The sequence below is a fragment of the Peromyscus maniculatus genome, chromosome 21 (assembly GCF_049852395.1).
Source record: "Peromyscus maniculatus bairdii isolate BWxNUB_F1_BW_parent chromosome 21, HU_Pman_BW_mat_3.1, whole genome shotgun sequence".
NCBI lineage: Eukaryota > Metazoa > Chordata > Mammalia > Rodentia > Cricetidae > Peromyscus > Peromyscus maniculatus.
The window spans coordinates 14,435,353-14,459,639 of NC_134872.1; the positions used below are offsets into that span (position 1 = coordinate 14,435,353).

Consider the following 24,287-nt stretch of genomic DNA (forward strand, 5'->3'; position numbering starts at 1 on the left):
TGAAGCATCATCTCTATCATCACTGGAGGTTCTGCTCTAAAAGGAAAATCACATATATTGGCAAACGTTACAACAAAATGTTTTATGTTTTTTAATTACAAAGGCCAAACATCTTGATGAAAATTTAATTACATTTATATTTCAGAGAGTCTATTTCAAAGTAGTATTAAAAGTGCTGATAGCTGAAACACTCACCCAGGGCTAGAGTCTCGTGTCCCTCCCTCATGCACTTACCAGCACGTCAGCTTTCCCACTCAACCCCTTCCCGTAGTCGTCAGTTGCAATCACTTGAAACTTGAAGTAGGATCTCCTCATGTTGTGGAAGAGCATGGCTGTCTTGATGAGTCCTGTGTATGTTTCCACCACAAACCCCTCTTTGCCCTCTTTAATGGGTGGTATGATGAGCCTGTAGGCCATGGCACTATAGTTTCCCGTGTCCCTGTCGGTAGCCTAGGAGGGAAAAACCAGATGATAAATCATCAGTGAGAAAGAAGCAAAAGCTTGCAACTGGAAAGCTTATTTCCACTTCCAAGGCTACTTGTGTAATAGCACAGTACATTTCTCCTAAAATTCCATTTCTCTAAATATCATTATGCAGATGCAGAAGATACATTTGCATAACAAATAGTTCTCATCAGAAATGATCCTGGCTCCAGGATAGTTGTTACAAAAGACCAGGAGCCAATCAATCAATTTTTATATATCTGTCAGGATGAGTTCAAACTCAGGCTATGGAACCAAACTATAGGCACAGTGGGAACTATGGGCTACTTGAAGAACATCATCACAGGGCTGTGGGTTTTTTGTTTGTTTGTTTTCAGATTGATCAGGGATCTTTTTTGTATTTATAAATACTTTTCTATAGAGTTTTTCATTAATATATTTTGGCCACGTTTTTCCTCTCTCCCAACTCCTACCTCCCTATCCACGCAACTTCCTGTTTTTTCTCCCTCTTTCCTAAACAAAACAAAACAAAAACAAAAGAAAAATCAAAACAAACAAAACCCACATTTTTGACTTAGCATACAGCCTAAGGGGTAGGAGATATAAACTACTGTACAGTGATATATCAAATCATAAGTCAAACATCATAGTTTTAAACAAATACATTTATGGATATATGAGTGAGTGCTGACTAGTTTCTATTCTAGCAAGATGAGAATAAGATAAATGTCAACTCTCTTTTGTGATCCTCCTGAGTTAACAAGGTTTCTGGCGATAGAGTGACAGAGTACAGGCTTAAATTTCTTATCATTTAGGTTTAAAAAGGGATACTCAGATTTTCCATTTTTTCTTAAAAATGGCTGTGAAATATAATTGCATGGGTTCTATGGCTTCTATTTAAGGGAAAGTTTTCAAAATGTCAGCTTCAGAATTATTTCAAAACAAATCACCCAGAAAAGATATGGTTGAGGCTGGAGAGGTTCTCAGCACAGAAGAGCACTTGCTGCTCTTCCAGAGCGCCCAGGTTCGGTTTCCTGCACCCACATGAGTGCTCACAACCAGCTGTAACTCCAGTTTCAGGACATCTGATGCCCTCTTACATCCTCTGCAGGCACCAGGTGTGCAAGTAGTGCGTAGACATGCATGCAGGCAAAACACCCATACACATAACATTAAAAGTATTTTTTAAAAAAATTATGGGCCTTATTATAAAAAGTAACTTGAAATAAATAAACATATCATATACTCCAATTAACCAGACCCCAAATCTATACATTCAAATTAACTTTTATACAGTTAGAACAGGCATTTGGAATGGAAGCTGTGAAACTTCACATTAAGTTTTCAACTTTTGATATTGAACATGTAACAAAAAAGGTTAAATACAAGAGGACGAAAAAGGAGTGAATGCAGGTAATGTACACGAGTTACAAGAGAGGATACAAAGCTGTTTCTCTAGTTCTAATTTTGTCATGGATTATTTTTTGTTTTCGGTAGTAGATATGGAAATAAAATGTATTCAATACTGAAACTATATTAAAAATGGTGGATATGGGAATTGGATAAAGCCATCAGGCTGTATGTAAATTATTCAGGATATTTCATCTTTCATATTTCCATTTCCATTTTTTAGAATTATTTCCCATTACATACATTACACAGTCATTCTTTCATCATTGTTTAATTTAAAACATCATATTTTAAGCATTTTTAATTGCATTAAAACTCTGTGTTAAAGTAATTTAAATAGTAAGAAAAATATTGCTGAGGAAGCTACTGTTACAATTTTATAGATTAGTGATGTCTAATAGAAGGTTCTGGGTGCTGATAGAAACCATCCCAGTATGTCTTATCCTTACAGCAGAAATCAGCCATATACGACCACCGAGAATTTGAAATGAGGCTAAGGCGGCAAAAGAACTGGGATTCTGACTTGACCTAACTTAATCACATGAGTGGTAGTGTTGGTATATAGACAGTGACAAGAATACATAAAAGCCCACATACAGTAAGGTATAGTACACACGAGTCGGCTTCAAGTTTTATACATGTTCCAAACACATGAAACATTTCAGGATAGTCCCACCTACACAACAGGGAATGTTATCTTATACTACATAACACAGCTATTTCAACTCAAGATGAAAAATCATGACTGTTCTGAGTTGCCGTCCTGGTGAATTCTGGTTGCCAACTTGACTGGATGTAGAGTTACTTAGGAGACGCGTCTGTGGGTGTGGCTATGGGGGCATCTCCAGAGAAGTTTGAGGAGGGAAAGTTGCCCCTAAGTGTGGTCAGTACAGTCCCCTAGGTTAATGCCTCAACTGAACAAATGGAGAAATGGAGGAAGCCATGTGGTCACCAGGATTCATCTCTGCCTGCCTTTTGACTGCATGTGTAATGTGTTCAGCTGCCATGATGCCTTCCCAGGAGGCCATGATGGGCTTTATCAATGGACTGTGAACCAAAGTCAACCTTCCCTTCTTACTTTGTTTTCATCATTGTATCCCCCCCGCCACCACCCCATTTCCCCAATGTTCTGTTTAGCTGAACTGGGTTGGGGTGTTAGAATTCCAGGTAAGAGATTTCAGCTAGCAGCATTTCATTCCCTTTCACAGGAGAAAGAAAGAGTAATTAAAGTTAACCTTTTAAAGCTTTAAACCATGGTGATTTTATTCATTTAACAAAGGATAGCATAAGAAGTTAAAAAAATGTATTCACAACCAAAATTAAACTCAGAATCTAAACCAACTAACATGAGATGTACATCTCCATTCCATGAGTAAATTTGCTACTAGGGTCAGGTCAGAGAGGCTTGGAGAAGGGGCTGGGAAGACAGCTCAGTTGGTAAAGCAACTGCCTTGCAAGTGTGAGGACCTGAGTTTGATTCCCAGATATCACATAAACAAGTCTGGGCATGGTCGTGTGCATATATAATCTCGGTATTGGCGAGGTAGAGATGGCAGGATCCCTGGGGTTCACTGGCCAGCCAGTCTAGCCTACTTGCTGAGCTCCAGGCCAGTGAGACACTGTCTCAAGGTGAATGACACCCAAGGAACAAGACTTCAGATCGTCTTCTGGTTTCTACATGCACATACATACACACATACAAACACATGCACACAACACACACACAGAGACATACACAAAATGATGTGATGCACTCAACTTTTAACTTTTGGTTAGCATTAAGATTTCTCTTTAAGTAAATAATTTATTGTTAATGTAAGCTCTGAGATATAATAGCCATGCCCAAAGTGTACCCAGTTACGAATGTACAAAGCAATAAAATTTTGAAAAATATGCATTTCTATGAGACTAGTATGTGTATTAAGAATCAAAACACCACAGCTATTCATGTCTATATGCATGCCTCAGTCACACCCATCTCCCTGTCACACCCATCTCCCTGCCACACCCATCCCTGTCACACCCATCCCTGTCATACCCATCTCCCTCAGGGAAACCACCCACCTGGCTGCATTGCTCAGGTTTGCTCATTTTCAAAGTTTATATTGGTAGAATCAGCACAAGTTCTACTTTATGACTCAACTGTTTCACCAAGTTTTGTGCTATGAGGTTCAATCCTGTTCAATTGTTATTATTTATTTATTTATTTATTTATTTATTTATTTATTTATATTAAGAAATTTTTTTCATTCATTTTTTATACACTAATCAAAGATCCTCCTCTTCCCTCCTTCCGCTCCCCCCAGCCTCCCTCTCCCAACCCCTTCTCCACTTCTCTCCACAAGAAGGCAAGGCCTCCCATGGGGAGGCACATCCCCTCCCCCTGCCTCAAGGCTGCATGAGGTGTTCCATCATAGGCAATGGACTCTGAAAAGCCTGCTCCTGCACTAGGGATGGAATCTAATCCTAGCGCCAGGGGGCCACCCCAAGCCCATGAGGCTACACAACTGTCTTGCCATGCAGAGGGCCTAGCCTAGTCCTATGCAGGCTCTGCAGCCATTGATCCAACTTTCATGAATTTTCATTAGCTTGGTTTTGTCTTCTCTGCAGGTTTCCCCATCATGATCTTGGTGCACTTGCTCATAGAATCCCTCTTCTCTCTCTTTGACTGGACTCCTGGAGCTCTGCCTGGTGTTTGGTTGTGGATCTCTGCATCTGTTTCCATCAGTCACTGTAGAAAAGCTCTGTGATGACAGGATATTCACTGATCTGGTCATTGGGATAAGCCAGAGCAAATGAATGGAACTAGAAAATATCATCCTGAATGAGGTAACCCAGACTCAGAAGGACAAACATGGTATGTTCCCACTCATAAGTGGATACTAGATGTAAAGCAAAGGATAACCAGACAACAACCCATAGCTCCAGAGAAGCTAGCTAACAAGGAAGACCCAAAGAGGAATGCATGGATTGCCCTTGGAAGGAAAAATAGATGAAATCTCCATGAGTGAAATGGGGGTGAGGGGTGGACAATGGAGGGTAGGGTATGGGGGATGAGAACATAAGGAAATGGAATGGTTGAGCTGGGACAGGGATGGAGGGGGAGAGCAATGAAAGAGATCCCATGATAGAGGGAGACATCATGGGGAGAGAGAGAAACCAGGTGCTTGGGAAGTTTCCAGGAATCCCCAAGGATGACCCCAGCTTAGACTACTAGAAATAGTAGAGGGGGTGCCTGAGTCCTGTCCAGTCTTAAGATCAATGCTAACAACACCATGATACTTAGATAGGAGGGATGGCCACTGTACAAACGTGGTGGATGCTTGGTCATTAAGCTAACTCACACAGTTCCCACTGACTAACGTCCCATTTCAAAAATTGCTTTGCTTTCTAATTTATTGCATTATGAAAACTATAACACAGTCATGTTTCATACTAAATGACTGAAGGGCTTTTTGTTGTAAACTTTTTCTGAAGCAAATCATCATTTGATATAAAACTCAGAAATACCATTTAGAATTCTACAGAGTGTGGTCCAAAAAATAGTGAAAACGAGGTGCAATTTTTAAAAAGTAAGTATTGCTAGACATTTGAAGCTCTGAAGCTCTATTTCTGTATGTTATGCAATGATAGCCCACTTTCATTCCCTCTTTCAAGGTGCACCATGTGGTGGTATTGTGTTCCCCCAAATATTGTGCACCCTAATATACTTATCTGGGGTCAGAGACAGAACAGTCACTAGATACAAAGGCTAGAAAATGGTGGCACTCACACCTTTAATCCTAGCATTCCAGAGGCAGAAATCCATGTGTTCAAGGATACAGCCAAGCATGGTGATTCACGCCTTTAATCCCAGAAAACGAGCCTTTAATCCCAGGGAGTGGTGGTAGAAAGCAGAAAGGTATATAAGGTGTGAGTACCAGAAACTAGAAGCATTTTGGCTGGTTAAGCATTTAGGTTTTGAGCAGCACAGTTCAGCTGAGAGCCATTCGGATATGAGGATACAGAGGCTTCCAGTCCGAGGAAATAAGATCAGCTGAGAAGTTGGCCAGGTGAGGTTAGCTGTGGCTTGTTCTGTCTCTCTGATCTTCCAGGGTTCACTCCAATACCTGGCTCAGGTTTGATTTTATTAATAAGAACTTTTAAGATTCCTGCTACCGCACCATCCTCAGCAATCTACTTTAAGGATCTCACTTCTGGAAATGGTCACAGGACAAGGGATCTCTCTCCCCTCTCTATCAAGTATGTAGAGTTGAATGTTGGTTAACTACAGAGTAAAAGTGGACAGTTCTCGTGGCCGATGACCTTCGGACCAACACACAGCACTCCCAAGTTCCATTTAGGATCATAGCCTCTCTAGGAAACGTAAGTCAGATGGCTTGTAGTCCATTCCCTGTAGTCACACACAGACAAGAACCAAATGTTCTCATGAAGTAAATGATAAAATAGGACATGTTTAAATACATACTGACTCACTTCCAAAGTGCCAGTAACAAGATTCAGAGTACAGTTTGAAATCTGGTCTAGGATGTGAACAGGCAACAAACATCTCCGTGCTGAATGCATCATGGCTGTCTGCTTCCTGCTTTTAAGGTCTTTACATTTATTTTGTTTGTTTACTCTTACATCTTGTTTATATTGAGAGGGACTTCAAAGTCACTTTTAACTTATCCATCAATGAGATGAATTATGTCTAACAATATTATTATAAGCACATATATTACATATATATGCTATATTACATGATTGTGATGTGCTGAAAATTATGCTTATGTAATTATAGCTAATGACCAAGAACATCATGACCATTAGAGCTATTTGCTATTGGAGCTGTTAAATTCATATTGTAATAACAAGAAAGTTTTGCTTTTCTATAATATGCTGTGTTTCAATGAGTACAGAAATTTAAGAACTCAAGAACTCAATTTAGACTCATCATCTTAGATATGTAAGATTATAACTCTGCTAAGAAAGTAATATATTAATAATTTCTTTCATATTGAGGTCCAGTGCGTGCACTTGGTTTTCATAATCACGTTTCATTTTATTCATGTTTTCTTTATTGTTTCCAGATCCCTTTTGACTTAGTCTTGCAAACCTTCTTCCTCCATTGAAACACACACACTTATGTAGAGAAAATACTCTCTCCTTCTTACTGAATTCAAGGACATTGGTATCTAGCTCTCAGTTTTCCTCTTCAACTTATTAATTCTTTTAAAGTGCAGTTTTCATAGAGATGGCATACTTGGCAATTTATCTTCAATTCTCTGGCCAGTGACACTCCTAGACCAGTGAGCTGCTTGAGAGTTGCTCTAGTGTTAAATCTCACAGAGGCACTGGCCCTGGGGAAATGCTCTGTCTCAGGAAGATAAAACTTCAGTGCGTACATTTCTGACCGCGGTGCACTCCTCATATCTGAAACCTCTGATGCTGGAGAATTTTCACGTTTGCCCTCTCCCTTGAGACATTAGGTTTGGAGTTCCTGCCCACTTCCGCTCTGTTGAAGTCACACTGTGGTTATCTTTTCTTTGTACCTTCGATCAATTGAGCCATTAGTTTATACCTGATGATTTAAGACTGAAGATGGAGAATTTAAACAACCAGGAAAAACAGTGTGACCAGAACCTCTCCATCTGAGTTCCAAACTGTGCTTTTGCTCCATTCAGAAAATCTTTTCTGTAAACAGTGATCTCACATCATAATTCAACCCATTCGTCAATGTGCATCTTCTTCAGGCTCCTCTAGAGATGTGCACATTCTAATTTACATAGAATTTCAGGACATCAAGTGTGACATTTCTCAGCTGTTCACCTTAGAAGCAAAACATCTTTACCTGTGCCATCTGTCAGCTCTTGGAATCTGAGAGACGCAGTCGACCCGCCTCCCCCATGGAAGGTACTTCACCAGGACCTGAGCCGCGCCCAGTTCTCCTCATAGGGAACATATTATCATTTCCCTGTCATTTTAACCTTTTCCTCTTCAAACTATGAAACCACATTTGTCTTTCCCATTAAGACAAAGCAAAGTTTTTATTCTGATGCTAACCACACCACTGTTTTCACAATTCAGTTCTCTACTATTTCTTTCTATAATTCCTATCTACCACTTCATCCTTGAAACACAGACCTGAGCCTCTCCAATGAGAGCAACTATCCCAAGCCAGGCTTCAAATGGAGCTCAGGCTCAGATCTACCAGCCTGTGTCCTTGCTGGGCATGCGTGTGTATGTGTGTGTGTGTGTGTGTATGTGTGTGTGTGTGTGTGTGTGTGTGTCTGTGTGTATAACACTGATGTGCAATCCACTGTCAGCTAACATCTGCCCACTATTCACGGTTTCCAGTGCTGTGCTAATATCTGCCCACCATTCATGGTTTCCAGTGCTGTGTGACACCTCAAACGCATGGTCTCACTAACAGTCCATTGTTATTTCACAGGAGAATGCTGGAGGCCAGAGAGATCAGTAAACTATTAATAACTACACAGGTTCCTAGTAGCATAAGCAGGGTGGGTCTCACTCTAAATCCACTCTATCCAACATGTCAGATGACCAGGGATTTAAACACTCACGGAAAAGAACAGAAAATGAAAGATGAACCACCCTAAGACTTTTTCCTGGATGCAACAAGGAGATGGAAAGAACAATAAACACACATGCCAGAAGCTAAGTGTTTTGCTTCTTCCAATGCTTTTGAAAAATACCCCTATAATGTGGATTATAGAAGCTGGCCTTTGGATAGTGATTGGTGCATGGGGGTAGAGTCCTATAGGAAGTTCTAAGATCCCCTTTATCACTTCTGCCATGTAAAGGTATAGTGTAAAGACAGCTATGTAGGAGCCAGAGATATAGCCCCAGTGAATCTGCTGATGGGTAAAAATTGCTAATGACCCAGGCCCAGGAGAAAGAATTTATCTTGCATGTAAATCCCTCAGTTATAAATGCCAGAATGGATAAGTAAAAACAGTAACACACTAAGTAAATGTTATTATTTACTTGATATTTTATTTTATTCAGTTTTTTTTTAAATAGTGTCTCATTATGTGCTAGAGGAAGTCATTGGACTTGCCATACTCAAGGCCCAGCCTCACGTGCTGTGATTATAGATATGTGCCAAGAAGCCTGGCTAAGAATACAAAACTCTAAGGTGAATGGTGGTTTCTCCTTAGATGTCTCCTTCTTCCTTTCCTTCTTCCCTTATTATGAGTGGCTGGGAGAGCAGGTAGCAAGGTGTGTTCATGGAAGAGAATTTAATATGACTCCTTTCCAAGGAAGTAGAAATCTCACTGTAAATGGAAGAATATTCCTCTCTTTTATCCAGCTGTGTTTTGCCATCACCACAAAACCGCAGTGAGAGTTGCCCAGCTTAAACCCTAACACCGACTGCAGCGGGCCAAATTCTCCTGGAGATCCCATCATCAAATGCATCCCCCATGTCCCTATTCACATACTACCGCTTTGCCCAAGGCAAGAGAAAATAATCAAAATCATAAGGTCCTATGGCCCTGGACTCTGCTTGATTTGATGGGCAAACCACAGTCTGGGGATTTAAGACCAATGATGTTCGATGAAGCGAGCCTTTTTCAAAAATCTCAACTCTCCATAGGAAGCCTTATCTTTTTGGAGGGGGATAGTGGGTGGGTTGGGAGGGGAAGGTTGGTGGGGAGTGGAGGAGGGATGAGAGGGGGAATCTCTGGTTGGTATGTAAAATGAATAAAAAAATTTCTTTTTTTTTTTTTTAAAGATTTATTTATTTATTATGTATACAGAAGAGGGTGCCAGATCTCATTACAGATGGTTGTGAGCCACCATGTGGTTGCTGGGAATTGAACTCAGGACCTCTGGAAGAGCAGTCGGTGCTCTTAACCTCTGAGCTATCTCTCCAGCCCCTAATGAGTGGTTTTTTTTTTTGTTTGTTTGTTTTTTGTTTTGGTTTTTTCGAGACAGGGTTTCTCTGTGTAGCTTTGCGTCTTTCCTGGGACTCACTTGGTAGTCCAGGCTGGCCTCGAACTCACAGAGATCCACCTGGCTCTGCCTGCCGAGTGCTGGGATTAAAGGCGTGTGCCACCACCGCCTGGCTAAAAAAATTTCTTAATAAAGAAAAAAAGAATTGAAAAAAAAGAGAAAAAAAAATCTCACCTCAAAATACACCACACGTAATTCTAACAAATAAAGGTTCAAGAGAGGTTAAAATTTCAAGTAAAACAAATTTCAAAGAAGAAACAAAATAGTATGAGGATGTTGAGATAAAGGAAAAGTCAAATGCATAACTAAGAAGACTTTAAATTATTTAAAAATCATATAAAGAGCCGGGTGGTGGTGGCGCACACTTTTAATCCCAGCACTCAGGAGGCAGAGGCAGGCGGATCTCTGTGAGTTCAAGGCCAGCCTGGGCTACCAAGTGAGTTCCAGGAAAGGCGCAAAGCTACACAGAGAAACCCTATCTCAAAAAACCAATATATATATATATATATATATATATATATATATATATATATATATATATATATATATATATATATATAATGGGAAGTAGCTGAAGACAAAATACCTTTGGAAAATAAATTATTCCATAAAAATCTCATTATAAGTTAATATTTTTAAAAATATAAATTGTTACAAATACACAAAGGACTACTTTCTTAAAATTGGAGAAAATTCAGATAGTTTCATAAAGGCACAAATACATAAATAAAAACCATAAACCCGTTTTATCATTTATTAGGTCATAAAAAGAGAACAGCCAATAATTTTGGCTAAAGTCATGCTTAAAAACTAAAACTGACTCATCAGAAAATTCTAAATGAATCATATTTTCTTAAAGAGTTAGTACAATGTTAACCTGTTTCTTTATAATAAAAAGGTCATACAGGGTCCATGACATAGTTACCAGGAGGAAGGGGGAGCCTGATGAGTAAATTTATTGACTTTTATATTTTCTCTTGGTGAAAAGAGGAAAGTTATGTCTGGACTTGCTTGGAAAGAAGCCAAATTTGGATATTATGATTCTACTTGCTTTAATTATATTTTATAATGAAAACTCAGACACAGGCAACCACTTACACACTTCTAAGACCTCATCTGGAATTTTTGATGTGTACAGATGCCCAACATTAAGAGACAACTGCCAAATAATTGCCTCTATCATGCAGGGAATAGGTAAGACATTAATTTTCTAATAGCCTTAGTAACTGTTCCTCTCCGTTGCCTAAATGAATACCATGGATGCAGAAATATTAGTAAAATAATTAGTGATGTCCTAAAACTTCCAAACCTATTAAAGTCCAATAATGGAGCTTTAATTTCAGCTTCTCAATTACACCCATTTCAAACTTTAGCTGCACAAAAATCTTGCTTTTCCCAGAGTGAAAGTGATTTAGAATGTAGGGCCCAAAACTCACACCTCACATCCACCCACTGATGTGGGTGTCAAACTGTGATTATTAGAGGCGAAAAAGAACAGAGCATTGGGTTCTGAGTAATACTTTAACTTTATTCTTGTATTTTTAGAAAACATGAAGAAACTTTCATTTTAGAGTCCTTACAGTCAATGTGCCCAGCTTCTGATAAAACATGGATAAAGAAATACCAAGGAGATTGATCTGTTCACAGGCCTATTCAAAAATTTTGCAAAAACTAAGAAGAAAAGAAAGAAATGTTTTAAATAGGAAAAAAAAAATCCATGTTAGATTTTTTTCACAAGAATTTAATAAAACATGACTACTGTAGGATATTAATAACACCTAATATTAAGGTTCACATCAGGTAATTGCAGAATTAAGTAAATGTCAATTTAATATAATTGAAGAGATATATTTGCAGGCTTTTATTACAGTGATCCAGGATAGATTTGGGATCCTGTTAGAAGCAGCCTCACCCACGGACTGTGTATGGACTTCAGAAGTGGCCATTTGTTCTTTCGCCTGCCTGTTCTTACTAAAGAGCCAACACGGTTTAGAACTTAAACAGGACTGCAATAATGATCTATGGAGGCCTGCAGTCACAGCTTGAATTACATGATCCTGATATATTATTTACATTCATAATTTGTCAATATTTTTCTTAAAGAGTGGTATCAAAATCATCACAAAAATAGCATCTTTGTGAAAAATTAGACACTGACCTAAAGAAAAATTCTTTTAAAAAAACAAACAAAACAAACAAACATATACACAGCAAAATTCTGTATCATAGAAGGCACAATAGTGAAAAATAAATCGGACTTCCTTGTGTTTATATAGTAATTAAAGTGTTTAATTTTCTTTTCCTTACAAATTCTTTCACAAAGTAAATATTTTTTACCTCATAAATGAATTATTCTCTTCACCATTATAGTTATTTAGTCCAAAATAAGGACTATTTTAAGTCCTTCCAAGATGATTTCAAATGAATTCTGTTCTTTTTATCCATATAAAAACAGATTGTTCTCCACTCAATGGGTATTTAAGAAAGAGAAAAGCCACTGTTTGAGCATTCTTTTTGAGAGATAAAGTGAGTTTAGTTTCAATGTTTATTTTTAATAACAATGTATCAATTTTATTAGAAGTTTCCCGGTTATTACACTGCTTAAGCATTACTTTTCAAAGATAATTTATTTTTTTATGAGCATTGATTGGTGTTTTGCCTGACTGTGTATCTGTGTGAGGGTGGAACCTGAACTAGAGACGGTTGTAAGCTGCCTGTAAGCTGCCATGTGGCTGCTGGGAATCGAACCTGGTCCTCTGGCAGAGGAGCAAGCCAGTATTCTTAACCACTGAGCCATCTGTCCAGTCCTAGATTATTTGTGATTTTACTTCATCACTAAAAGTGAAACCAGTGAAACCTCTTAGTCATATGTTCTCACTTTCTGGTTGTTCTTTAGTCACAGTGAATCCCGTCACTCTGATCCAAACTCAGCGTCTCCATTATCACCCCTCTTTCTGTATTTTCTTTCCATGGTGAGTGTGTGATCGTTTATATTAGTTACGTTTCTCATAGTGATGCCGCCGAAAGGCTCACAAGTTGAGAGGATGTAATCCATCACAACAGAGGAGACATGAAGGCCGGAGGGTGTATGTAGGTGGGACTCCCCACCTCCTCACACCTCAAAGGAACAGGAAGTGGAAACTGGTCAGAAAGTGGGAACTGGCTACACAATTTTAAAGTCTATCTTCAATAACCCACTGCCTCTCACAAGCCCCCATTTCAAAGGATTCTCACTCTCTTGAAACAGTCTCACCAGATAGCATTGTTTGTTTTTGTTTTGTTTTTCTCAAACCACAGCCTCTCTGTATTGAGTTCAGAGTTGCTTCTCAGCATCTTCTTTCTCTGTTCATCCCCAAGTCCTGACTCCCCATGAACAGTCCATTAGAAAAACTCTGAATTCAGACTGTACAGTCCTCTAGCTCTCTCACACACTGCCAAGCTTATGATGGCCAATTCCAGGGTCTCATCAGGTATGACTTTTTGTTATTTTTTCAATAATTAAAATAGTGAATCACTCCACTTACAAGAAAATTATTATCAATCTGATCCCAGTTTACTATCCCCACTTCTTGCCTTATCTTATTTTATTACTTATGCTTTTCTCTTGAGAAAGTATCCAGTGGACACTGATGATGTACCACAGAGATGTCAACAGTTTAGTAACAGCAATGAATCATCTCAACTGGGATTCTTTACAGCAGAGACTGAATCTCACATCAAATTCAATACTTGGAACCATCTATTGCTTATTATTTACATCTTTCTAATAATCTATACTGTGAACCAGCCCATTTCATACTACTTATATTTTTCTAATAGTCTATACTGTTTCTGGTTTCGATACTTTTAATATTTTTTTATGCTTAACCAAAACAACTCTTATCTAGTAGGCCAAAGAAACAATGGTTATTCTGGGACTCTAATATAGTATAAATGGGGAGGGAGGGTAGGTGAGGAGGGAGGATGGGTGAGGAGGAAGGGTGGGTGAGAGAGATGGAGACTGATGGGGATTTAAATGCTTCTTTCACTCCCTACAAGAGAGTTGCCTTCAGTTGCTTGTGCCTGTGTGTGTGTGTGTGTGTGTGTGTGTGTGTGTATACCTTTATTTATTGTCATGACTATTACATAATTATGTCTCTATATTACACACTAGATTTTTTGACTCGTGCATTTGATGGTAATGTCTTATCTAGTAAGTGGTGTTTTGTTTAAATATGTATGGAAGAATGTCACAGTAGATTACATGTCAGTATTTAGAATAGATAGATTTAAGCTCATTTCTCCTAGTTATTGTTACTAGTTATTTGAAATTTGACAACTAACTCTAGGATTTAGGTCCTCCTGTTTAAAATGGGGAACCAGGACAGGTCTATATGGACTAGATCAGGATATTATAGGTTTCTATTGGTTTATTTATTTATTTATTTATTTATTTATTTATTTATTTAGTGGGTAGCACCCAGGTAAAGGCATTCATTATTCTTTTGTTTGTGATGTCTGTAAATTTGGGAGCATCAGGGAAAAATTTCTGATTCATTCTTTTCATTTTATAAGCCTCACTGTTTAGAGCCTTGCATACTAAATAATTGTTGACTGACAATTTGAACTTCTAGAGAAGTTCATTTATTGACATATTTTAATAAGGTCATATTATTTGCTGGTTAAAAAGCAAAAATACTTACATGGAGGAGAATCGCTACAATATTATTGCAAAGGAACCTTGTGAGTCAGTCATCCATGACTGGAGTTCATTGTGGAGTCTTTGCCTCATAGCTTAAAGTCTTGGATTTGATCTCCAGCAACCAATTTTAAAACAAAATAACACGAAATAGATACTGGAACATTTACAAATGCAAATTAAATCGCTTCACTTCCTACTATTTAACGGAATAAAATTTTCATTGTTGGTGAATTTGCATCATATTGATGCATAGAGCATTTTTCTCTTGAGTATTTTTCTCTTAAACTCACACATGTACATGGACGTATTTTAAAACATAGCTACTACTAAAAGATAATCTTTAATCTCAGCACTGAGAAGGATGAGGCAGGAGGATCTTTGTGAGTCCAAGGCTAGCCTGATCTCCATAGTGAGTTTCAAGACAGCCCAGACTACATAGAGAGACCCTATCTCAAAAACAAACAAACAAAAACAAAAATGGCTGTAATTTTGAATAAGAATCAAAGATAAGAATTCTTCTTATATTTCAGCTCCCAAATTTAATAGAAAATCAAGGAAAGAGAACAAGGCATTTGAATATTCAGTCTGAAAGTTAAATTTCTGTGAATTCACTCTCTTGATATTTATTGCCTATCCATTAAATTATACAAAGACTCCCATTACAAAAAGAAAAACTTATTTATCACAGCTCTTACAGAAAAAAGAACACATGGAGACAAATGGAATTCAATTTATAAACCTTTTAGTTTGGAAAGTCAGTGTGAATGTTCAAAAACATGATGAGTCTAAATTGTTGCTCTGAAGCTAATGATAATCAAAAAAGCCTTTAGTGTCACGAAAGTGACACTAATTGTAAAGAAGTTCCAATTCGCAGGCTGGAATGGGACTATCTGTTTACAGGACACTAAAATCTGTCTCTGTGGATTACACAATGTGCCACACTTTAATACAAACACCACATTTATCCAAAGCAGTGGCTATTCAAAATGTCCTTCATTTAAATTGGTCATATTTCAGAGTGCTCCTCTTCTCTCTCTCTCTCTCTCTCTCTCTCTCTCTCTCTCTCTCTCTCTCTCTCTCTCTCTCTCTCTCTTCCTTTCCCTCCCTCCTTCCCTCCCTCTCTCTGTCCTTCCCTCCTGGCATTTGTATGTATCGGTGTGTAAATGTATATAGTTACAAATATGAATCAACATAAATATATTTTTCTGTAACAGTGGATTTTACATCTTTGGGCAAAAACTAATATTTTCTAAGAAGAAGTAAAATTATTATGAAATAGTCTTTGATCTGCAGAAAAAACACCACCTGAAATTTGAGGTTTTCTTAGCCTCATTCAGCATACACTGATAAAATTTCTTGGTTTAACCAGAAAATGGCTGGAAAGATGAGTGAGGAAAAATGATGAGGAAAAACCCATATGCAATTAACAGAAAATAAATATATACATGAAAGAGAAATAGCTTTTCTGTTAGACTTTATCTGATTTATCAATTTTACCAAATTATTAGACATATGCAATAAAAAGAATATAAATATATATGAGAAAGAGCTTTTCTGTTATAATTTATCTGATATATCAGTTTTACCAAATTATTAGACATTTGGAATTTTTTGATCATTGAGACAAAGCAAGCAATAAAGTGTTTGTGTATGTGCACAATGTGTGAGTACATGAGTGCATGTATTTGTGTGTGTGCATGTCTGTGTGGGCATTTGTGCACATATCTGTTTCTCCATGGATGTGCATATATGTATGTATCAATGGATGCATATAAATGTGCCATGATGTGTTTAGGAGTCAGAAAAACAATTGCTCTGGTTGGTTCTCCACTTCCACCACGTGGGTCCCAGGGATTGAACTCAGGGTTAAGCATAAGTTAGAATCATCAGATCCTGATTGTTTTTTGGCACATATTCATTGTGCATAGCTTTTTCTGTGTAGACTTTGCAAATACCTTTCCAGTACAAGTATGTCATTTACTTTGACCATATTTGTCCTAATGCCCTCTCTTTATCTCAACTCCTTTCTCTTTTAGTGTGTGTGTGTATGTGTGTGTGTGATGGTTTTACTTCTCTATAAATTATTCTAGATCCCTAAATGAGTAAACATTGAACATTTGTCTTTGCCCCTTTGCTTAATATAATCACCTCTAGTTACATCCATTGTTCAGTAAATTACATAATTTCAGTCTTCTTCTGGTTGGCTAACACTGAGGTCTGTGCCTATATTCCTGACAGCGGTGACAGATAACTTCTTCTGCATCCACACCAGCTTGTGTTGTCACTTGGTTTTCTTGTGAGGGCCATTCTGACAGGGTGAAATGTAATTTTAATTTGTATTTCACTGGTAGGTAAGAGCATTGAACCATCCTCCATATGCTTATTGGACATTTATATTTAATCCTCTGTGAATTTCTTGTTCATTTCATTAGCTCATTCTAGAAATTATTTTTTGAAATTATTTTTTAATTGTTTTTGCTATTTAGCCTTTTGAGTTTATATATATATATATATATATATATATATATATATATATATATTTCTCCTATAACAAATTCATAATTCCTTACATTAAGGTGTTTAATACACTTGAGTTGATTTTTTTGTATAAAGCAAATATAGGGATCTAGTCTCATTTTTCTACATATGGATATCCAATTTCCCCAGCACCATTTGGAGAGACTGCCTTTTCTGTAACACACACGTGTGCCATCTTTAAGGAACGATCAGGTGGATGTTTCAGAATAGAAGGAAAACATGTGTGTGTTTCCTTCTATCAATCTATAAGTCTGCTTCTGCACCACTATCACACTGTTTTGTTAGTTTGACTTCATGGTGTAACATTAAATCAGGTATTAACATATGCCCAGCACTGATCTTTTAGTTCATGATTGCTTTGCTATGTGGGGTCTTTTGTGTATGTATGCATTTTAGGGTATTTTTTTCCTATTTCTTTGAAGAATTTCATTAAAATATTGATGGGAATTGCTTTGGCTCTGTAGATCATGTTTGGTAATACAGACATTTCCACAAATATCAGTTGTGCTGGTTGAGTATGGTAGATGTTTCCACCTTCTGAAGTCTTCTTCAATTAAAAAAATAATTTTTTTTATTAGAAGTCTTCCCTTCCTTGGCTAGGTTTATTCCTAGGTTGTCCATTGTTGAAGCTATTATGAATAGGGTAGGTGTTCTGGCTGCTTTCTCAGCATATTCATTATTGGTATATAGACAATACGTTTCTTTTGTGTGCTGATTGTGTTTCCTGCTATGTCGCTGAAGGTATTTTCCAGTTTTAAGTGTTGACTGCTAGAATCTTTATGGTCTTTATGTACTAGATCACATTGTCCACAAAGAGAGATAATTTGACTTCTCATTTTACTAGCTGAGATTTCAAGGATTATACGTAGAAAACAGTCTTATCTCATTCCTAATTTTAATAGAAATGTATTGAACTTTTCCCTATTTAGTATTATGTTGGCCATGAATTTTCTACATATATCATTTACTATGTTGAGGTATGTTCCTCCTATTCTTGATTTTTTCCCAGGCTTTTATCATGGAAGTATGTTGTACTTTATTAAATTTTTTTTCATCTACTGAGATGATCATGTGATTAAGTCTATGAGTTTTTTAATATGATGCAATACATTAATTGATTTCCTGTGTTGAGCCATCATTTCATCCCTGTATGAAGCTCACTTGGTCACGGGGAAGACTCTGATGTATTGCTGAATTCAGTTTACAAGTATTGAGAATTTTTGTAACAATGTTCATCCTGGGAATTAGCCTATCATTTTCTTTTACTGTTAAGTCCTTGTCTGATTTTGATATGAGTGCAATGCTGGCCATGTGAAATGAGTTCAGTGTATTCCTTCCATTTCTATTTTGTGCAGTAATTGGGGAGAATTTTTTTTGAGGTCTGGAAGAATTCAGCTGTGAAGCCACCAGAACCTGGGGATCAAACTCAATACTTGTTATGAGCATGTTTATAATGTTTCTAGGTCCTTGTTTAATCTGGTAGGCTTATGCGTCTGGAAAATTAACTTTTTTTTCAAGATTTTAAGATTTATTAGACTACAGTTTTTATAGTATGCCTTAATAATCCCCTGGATCTCCCTGCTGTCTGTCTTAATGTCTTACTTCATCTGTATTTGTATATTCTGGGTCTTCTCTCGACTTTGATTAGTTTGGATAAGGGCTTGCCAATCCTGTTTATCTTTTCAGAGAAGCAACTCTTTGCTCTGTGGATTCCTTTTCTGTCCACTTCATTACCTTGTGCTGTGATCTTACTGTTTCTGCCCACTGATTGAGGTTTGTTTGATCTAGATTTTCTAAAACCTTGAAGTTCATTATTATTTATTTCCAACCCCTCTGATTTTTTTAAAAATGTAGGCATTTATCATATAAGCTTTCCTCTTAGAACCACTTTTAAACAACACACATCACTGTCAAGGAGAAACGAGAACACAGAGTGAAACAGTGGGAAAAATGAAGGGATGAAGAAGCCAGCAGGGCATGGCATTCCTGAGGACAGGGACCTCAGAGTAATTAGGAGACACACAGAGAGGCATGTCATGTCAACTAAGGGACAAATCCACCAACAGGGCATTGTAAATTTTGTAATCTCGAGTTTGATTGTGCTGATTTGCCCCACAGAGAGGATTTGCTGACCTGTTGTCTATCTAACTGCCTTTGATGAGCTTGTTGTGGTTCAAACCTTCTCTAGCCAAATCCTCAGGAATTGGGCCTAATGATGGTTGGGGTGACTCCATGCTGAGGGGTGGTACTGCACAAAGGGAATTTGAGGAAGATCTGGGAAACGTAAGATAATCTGAGGATGTAGAATATATTGTACTTGTCCTAATACTTGATTAATAGGTTTCTTTCAGTCCTGCAGAATAACAAGCCCATCCTGCCCGTGCCTTTCCTGAGCCACAGAAGATGCAGTAAAGAACCAGACATGAGGAAGAATTTCTCTTGACACCAAGGCAGAAACGGTGTTTGTGGATAAACCTAACCGACAAGATTATGAGCCAGGTTGAAGATTACTATGAGGTTCCGTGTTTCACAGTGAGACAATTCTTGCACTGGGTTGATAGATTTTATTAAAAGTTACTATCTAGGGATTGGTATGGGGGTGTGTGGTTTAGTTGGGAAAGTACTTGCATCAGAGCGTGAAGACCGAATTGGACCCCCAGCTCCCATGTAAAAGCCAGGCATGGGCACACACATTGTAACCCCAGTGCCAAGGAAGCAGGGACAAGAGGATCCCTCGAACCCACTGGCCAGACAGTTTAGCCTAGTTGGTGAGATCAGTTTCAGCAAGAAACTGTCTTAAAAAAACAAAGTGGAGAGAAACTGAGCAGGACAACCAATGGTGACGTCTGGCTACCACATGCTCATACACTTGCAGCCCCCAATACACACACACACACACACACACACACACACACACACACACACACACACAATCTAACACTGCTCATTATTTTCTTGTCTATGCACACTATTGGACTCCAGTGTGAATTAAAGTAAACAAGTAGATTCTTTTCTACGCCTCCCTTTGAAGACAAAGCAGGACCTAAGTGTGGAAGGAAATGAGTTGCGGATGACCTTGTCTGTAACGCAGCTCCAGTAGATGAGCTGTGGGACCGTAATTCCAGGTTCTAATTGCATTTACCGCTAAGCAGACACTCATCAACATAGGTGAGATGTAAGCTTTCTGCAGACTTCGGCTTTTCTCATTAGATGTCCCTAATTTCCTCGATGATTATTCATGTAACATACAATTAATATGCACAGGAGGTGGCAGAAAAGATTACACCATGATTCATTAGTGAGAGAAAGGATTGCTTTATTTCCCAAGTTTTATAGATAATTTATTTTATGTTCATGATAGCTCTTCAGGGCTTTCCACTATACCTTTACTCTGAAAACAAAACAAAACAAACAAACAAACAACAATAAAACAGCTTAAAAAAACCATTCATCTATAAGGGAAGATGTATAAGGTCTCTTAAAATTTTTAAATTGATGCTATTTTCTGCTTTAGAAATGTGAGATAAAGTTTTTAGGTTTTCTAAGACCTACCCTCCTTGCATCCACTCACAGATCTCTTTGTACCACCTCTACCCCTTTATACTCAGACTTCCCATGTCCTTCTCCAGAGTCTAGCCTAGTGGGTAGCCCCTACCACCCATCCTCATTTTTTTACACAGCCATTCAGATCTACTCCGGGTCCCACAGCCAGCACCCTGGCACCTTGCAGTAGCTGACCTCTAGCCTTCCTCAGGGTCTTACTCCCTGTGCCCCAGCCTAGTCCCACCTGTGTCACAGCTGAGGACCTGCCCTACCTGCAATTACCCACAGGTCCCTTCCACCACCATACCACGTACCCAGACTTCCCACATACCCCAGTGTGTAGCATAGGGCTCATATCCTTGCCCTGGCTTAGTTAGACTGACCCTGTGTGCGATCTAGCAGAACTTTAGGCTTCTACTAAACCACTAATGAGTTTCCTGTGGTTACTCATAAGTCTCTCTGTGCTACCTGTACCAAGCACCCCACTCCATACACAGACTTATTCCCAGGTCTGCCTTCAGGGTCTAGCCTGGTGAGTACCCCTGACTTCCTCATCCATTCCTTTTCCTCAATTCACCAGCTTAGTCTGGCACTCACATGCCAGTGAACCCGCCTAGTCTGGCCTTCATTGCAAAGGAGATCTAAATTGGGCCAGGATCCTCCCAACCTATCAGCCCAACCACGGGACTTTCCCATGTCTCCCACATCATATCCAGCCTTTGTACTCAGACTTATCTACTCTCACACTCCAGGCTTGGAATGGGAAGCACATCCTGAATACCAGCCCAGTCTGGTCTGTCCACCTGACTTAATTCCACCCAAAACATTTCTAATCTGTAGACCCAACCCACTCCCACATTTTTCTACTTCCTCAAAATGCTTTATCCATAATAAACCCAGAATCAGAGGAAGTCTGCATGCCTAGATCTCATCCCAGGAATAACCAACACTATAAAAGATCAAGCCAGTATCTTTTCTCTAAAGCTGACCAGTCCTGTAGACATACTTGCAAATACAACTATCTAGATGAATTCTAGGTCACAGGATTTAAAAGAACAATCATAAACCTCCTCAAAGAAGATACAAAAAAAAAATGCCCAATGAACTAAAAAAAAAAAAAAAAAAAAGACAGAGCTTAAGGAAATAAATGTCTGAGTGGTGACCAAGAACACTCAAATATAAGGATGATGGAATGATGGAAATGAATACAACAACCTAAGACTTGAGAATGGAACTCAGCCAGGAGATAGAAAGATTGATGAGGCCAAGCTGAAATGAAGATGGAATTAAAAACCCAGGAAACGGAACTCGAAACCTCAAAGGGAAGCCTTACAAGTAGAAGAATCAAGGAGAAAACCAAATATCAGGTCTCCAAGGTAAAAATAGATAATACAAACCAAAAAAAGAGAGGAACATGAGAAATACACACACACACACACACACACACACACACACATACACACACACACACACACACACACACACACACACACACACACACACACGGTGGTGAGGTACACAGGAAATGTGGGACCCTATGAAAAAACCCCAAACATTAGAATTATAGGCATAGGTAAGGGTGAGGAATCCCAAGTCAGTGGCAAAGACTAGATCTTCAACAAGATCATAGATGACATCCCCCCAAACTAATCAAGACTCAGCCATACAAATGCAAGAAGCATATAGAACACAAAATAGACAAGACCAGAAAAGAAAATCCACACGGTATATCAGAGAAAGTGTACAGAAAGCTGCAGGAGAAAAAAAAAAAGCAAGCTATATATAAAGGGGAACAACGGAATGACATAGATTTCTCAACGAAACCTTGTAAGCCAAAAGAGCCTGAAACAATGCATTCCAAGTACAAAAAGATGTTAATGGCCAACATAAAATAACACACCCAGCAGAACTATTTTCCATGTTTGAAGGAGAAAGAAAAACTGTCCATGACATAAACAGCTGAAAAATGTTTGTATTCAACAGAGCAAATCTAAGGAAAATCCGGGAAGCATTATTTTAAACTGAAGAAAGAAATGAGCATAGCAGAGAAATTGTGGAAAGGAATATAAAGCCATAATTATTGAAACACAAAATACCACTGAGAACACCAACAACTACTCCAAATATCAACAACACAATGATCACAATCAACACATATTTCAGTAATGGTACCTTAACTATCAAGGACCTTAACCCTCCAATCAAAAGATAAAGATTGACTGAATGGATGAAAAAATAATCCCTACCTGTCTGCTGCTTACAAGAAACACACCTTAATTTTAAAGATTGGCACTGCCTTGGAGTACAAGGATGGACAAAATACTCCAACCAAATGGGACCAAGAAGCAAGTAGGCATCTCTATACTAATAGGCAACAAAACAGACTTTAATCTAAAACTAATCTAAAGAGATAAAGATGGACACTTCACTCTAACCAAAGAAACTGTTAACCAAGAAGACAATACTGTCATAAACATATATGCGGCAAACTTTGGAGTTCCCAATTTCATTAAAAAAATCTACTGCAGGATTTAAAGACACAGATTAATGTCTGTCCATCAAGAGTAAGTGATTCCAATGCCTACTTTCTCCAAGAGACAGATCATCTGAACCAAAAATAAAAAGAAACATAAAAATTAATTGACATCATACATCAAATGGAATTAGTAGATATCTACAGAATTTTCTATAGAAACACCAAAGAACACACATTCTATTTAGCAGTGCATGGAATCTTTTCTAAAATAGACCACTTTGTGGGACACAAAACAATTCTTTACAAGTTCAAAAAGTTTGAAATAACTCCCTATATCCCATCTGACCACAGTACAACAAAACTTAAAATTGACAGACAAAAAAAAAAACTTATGAAAGTAAACAAATCCATGAAGATTAAATAATTCATTACTTAACGATGAATAGAACAAAGAAAATATCAAAAGAAAAGGAAATGAAAATGAAAAAGCAACATAGCAAAACCTCTGGGACACATTGAAGACAGTCCTACAAGATAAGTGTATAGCTCTAAGTGCCCATGCTTAAAAAATTAAACAGAGCACAGAGCAATACCCCAATAATGATGCAACCCAAGAGGTCAGTGAAAAAGGAACAAACCCAATCCAAACCAAATTGGTGGCAAGAAATAGTAAAAAAAATCAGAGCAGAAATCAATAAAGCAGAAACAAACAAATAAAAAACAATACAAAGAATCAACAAATCTAAGAATTGTTTCTTTGAGAAGATAAACAAAACTGACAGACCCATTGCCCAACTAATGAAAGGAAAAGGACCCACATTAACAGCAGCAGAAATGAACAGGGAAACATTACAATACAAAAGAAATTCACAATATTATAAGGGAATATTTCAAAAATCTGCACTCCATTAAGCTGGAAACTTAAAAAGAAATGGATACATTTCTAGGTGCAGTCAAACCACCAAAATTAAACCAAGACGTCAATGACTTGAACAGACCCTTAAAAAATGAGGAGATTGAAGTAGTAATAAAAATCCTTCCAGTTAAAAAGTCCAGGACTAGATGGATTAACATGCACAACTCTATGGGACATTCAAAGATGTACAGCCAGTCCTTCTTGAACTATTAAAAAATAAAAAGAAAAGGATAGAAAGAAACAGAAGCAACACTTCCAAACGTCTACACATCCAGTGTTACTCTGATGCCCAAACCAGGTAAAAACAACAACAGAAAATT

The 24,287-nt window shown here is 38.0% G+C and overlaps 1 protein-coding gene across 3 annotated transcripts in view; it reads right to left on the reverse strand.

Moving 5' to 3' along the window:
• The window catches only part of Pcdh15 (protocadherin related 15), a 1,435,956-nt gene that overhangs the window by 69,362 nt on the left and 1,342,307 nt on the right, over nt 1–24,287 (reverse strand). For all 3 annotated transcript variants that reach the window (XM_042266444.2, XM_076556997.1, XM_076556998.1), the window contains one exon: nt 235–450. In XM_042266444.2, the coding sequence (XP_042122378.1) occupies nt 235–450 (216 nt within the window). The remainder of the gene's footprint in view (nt 1–234; nt 451–24,287) is intronic.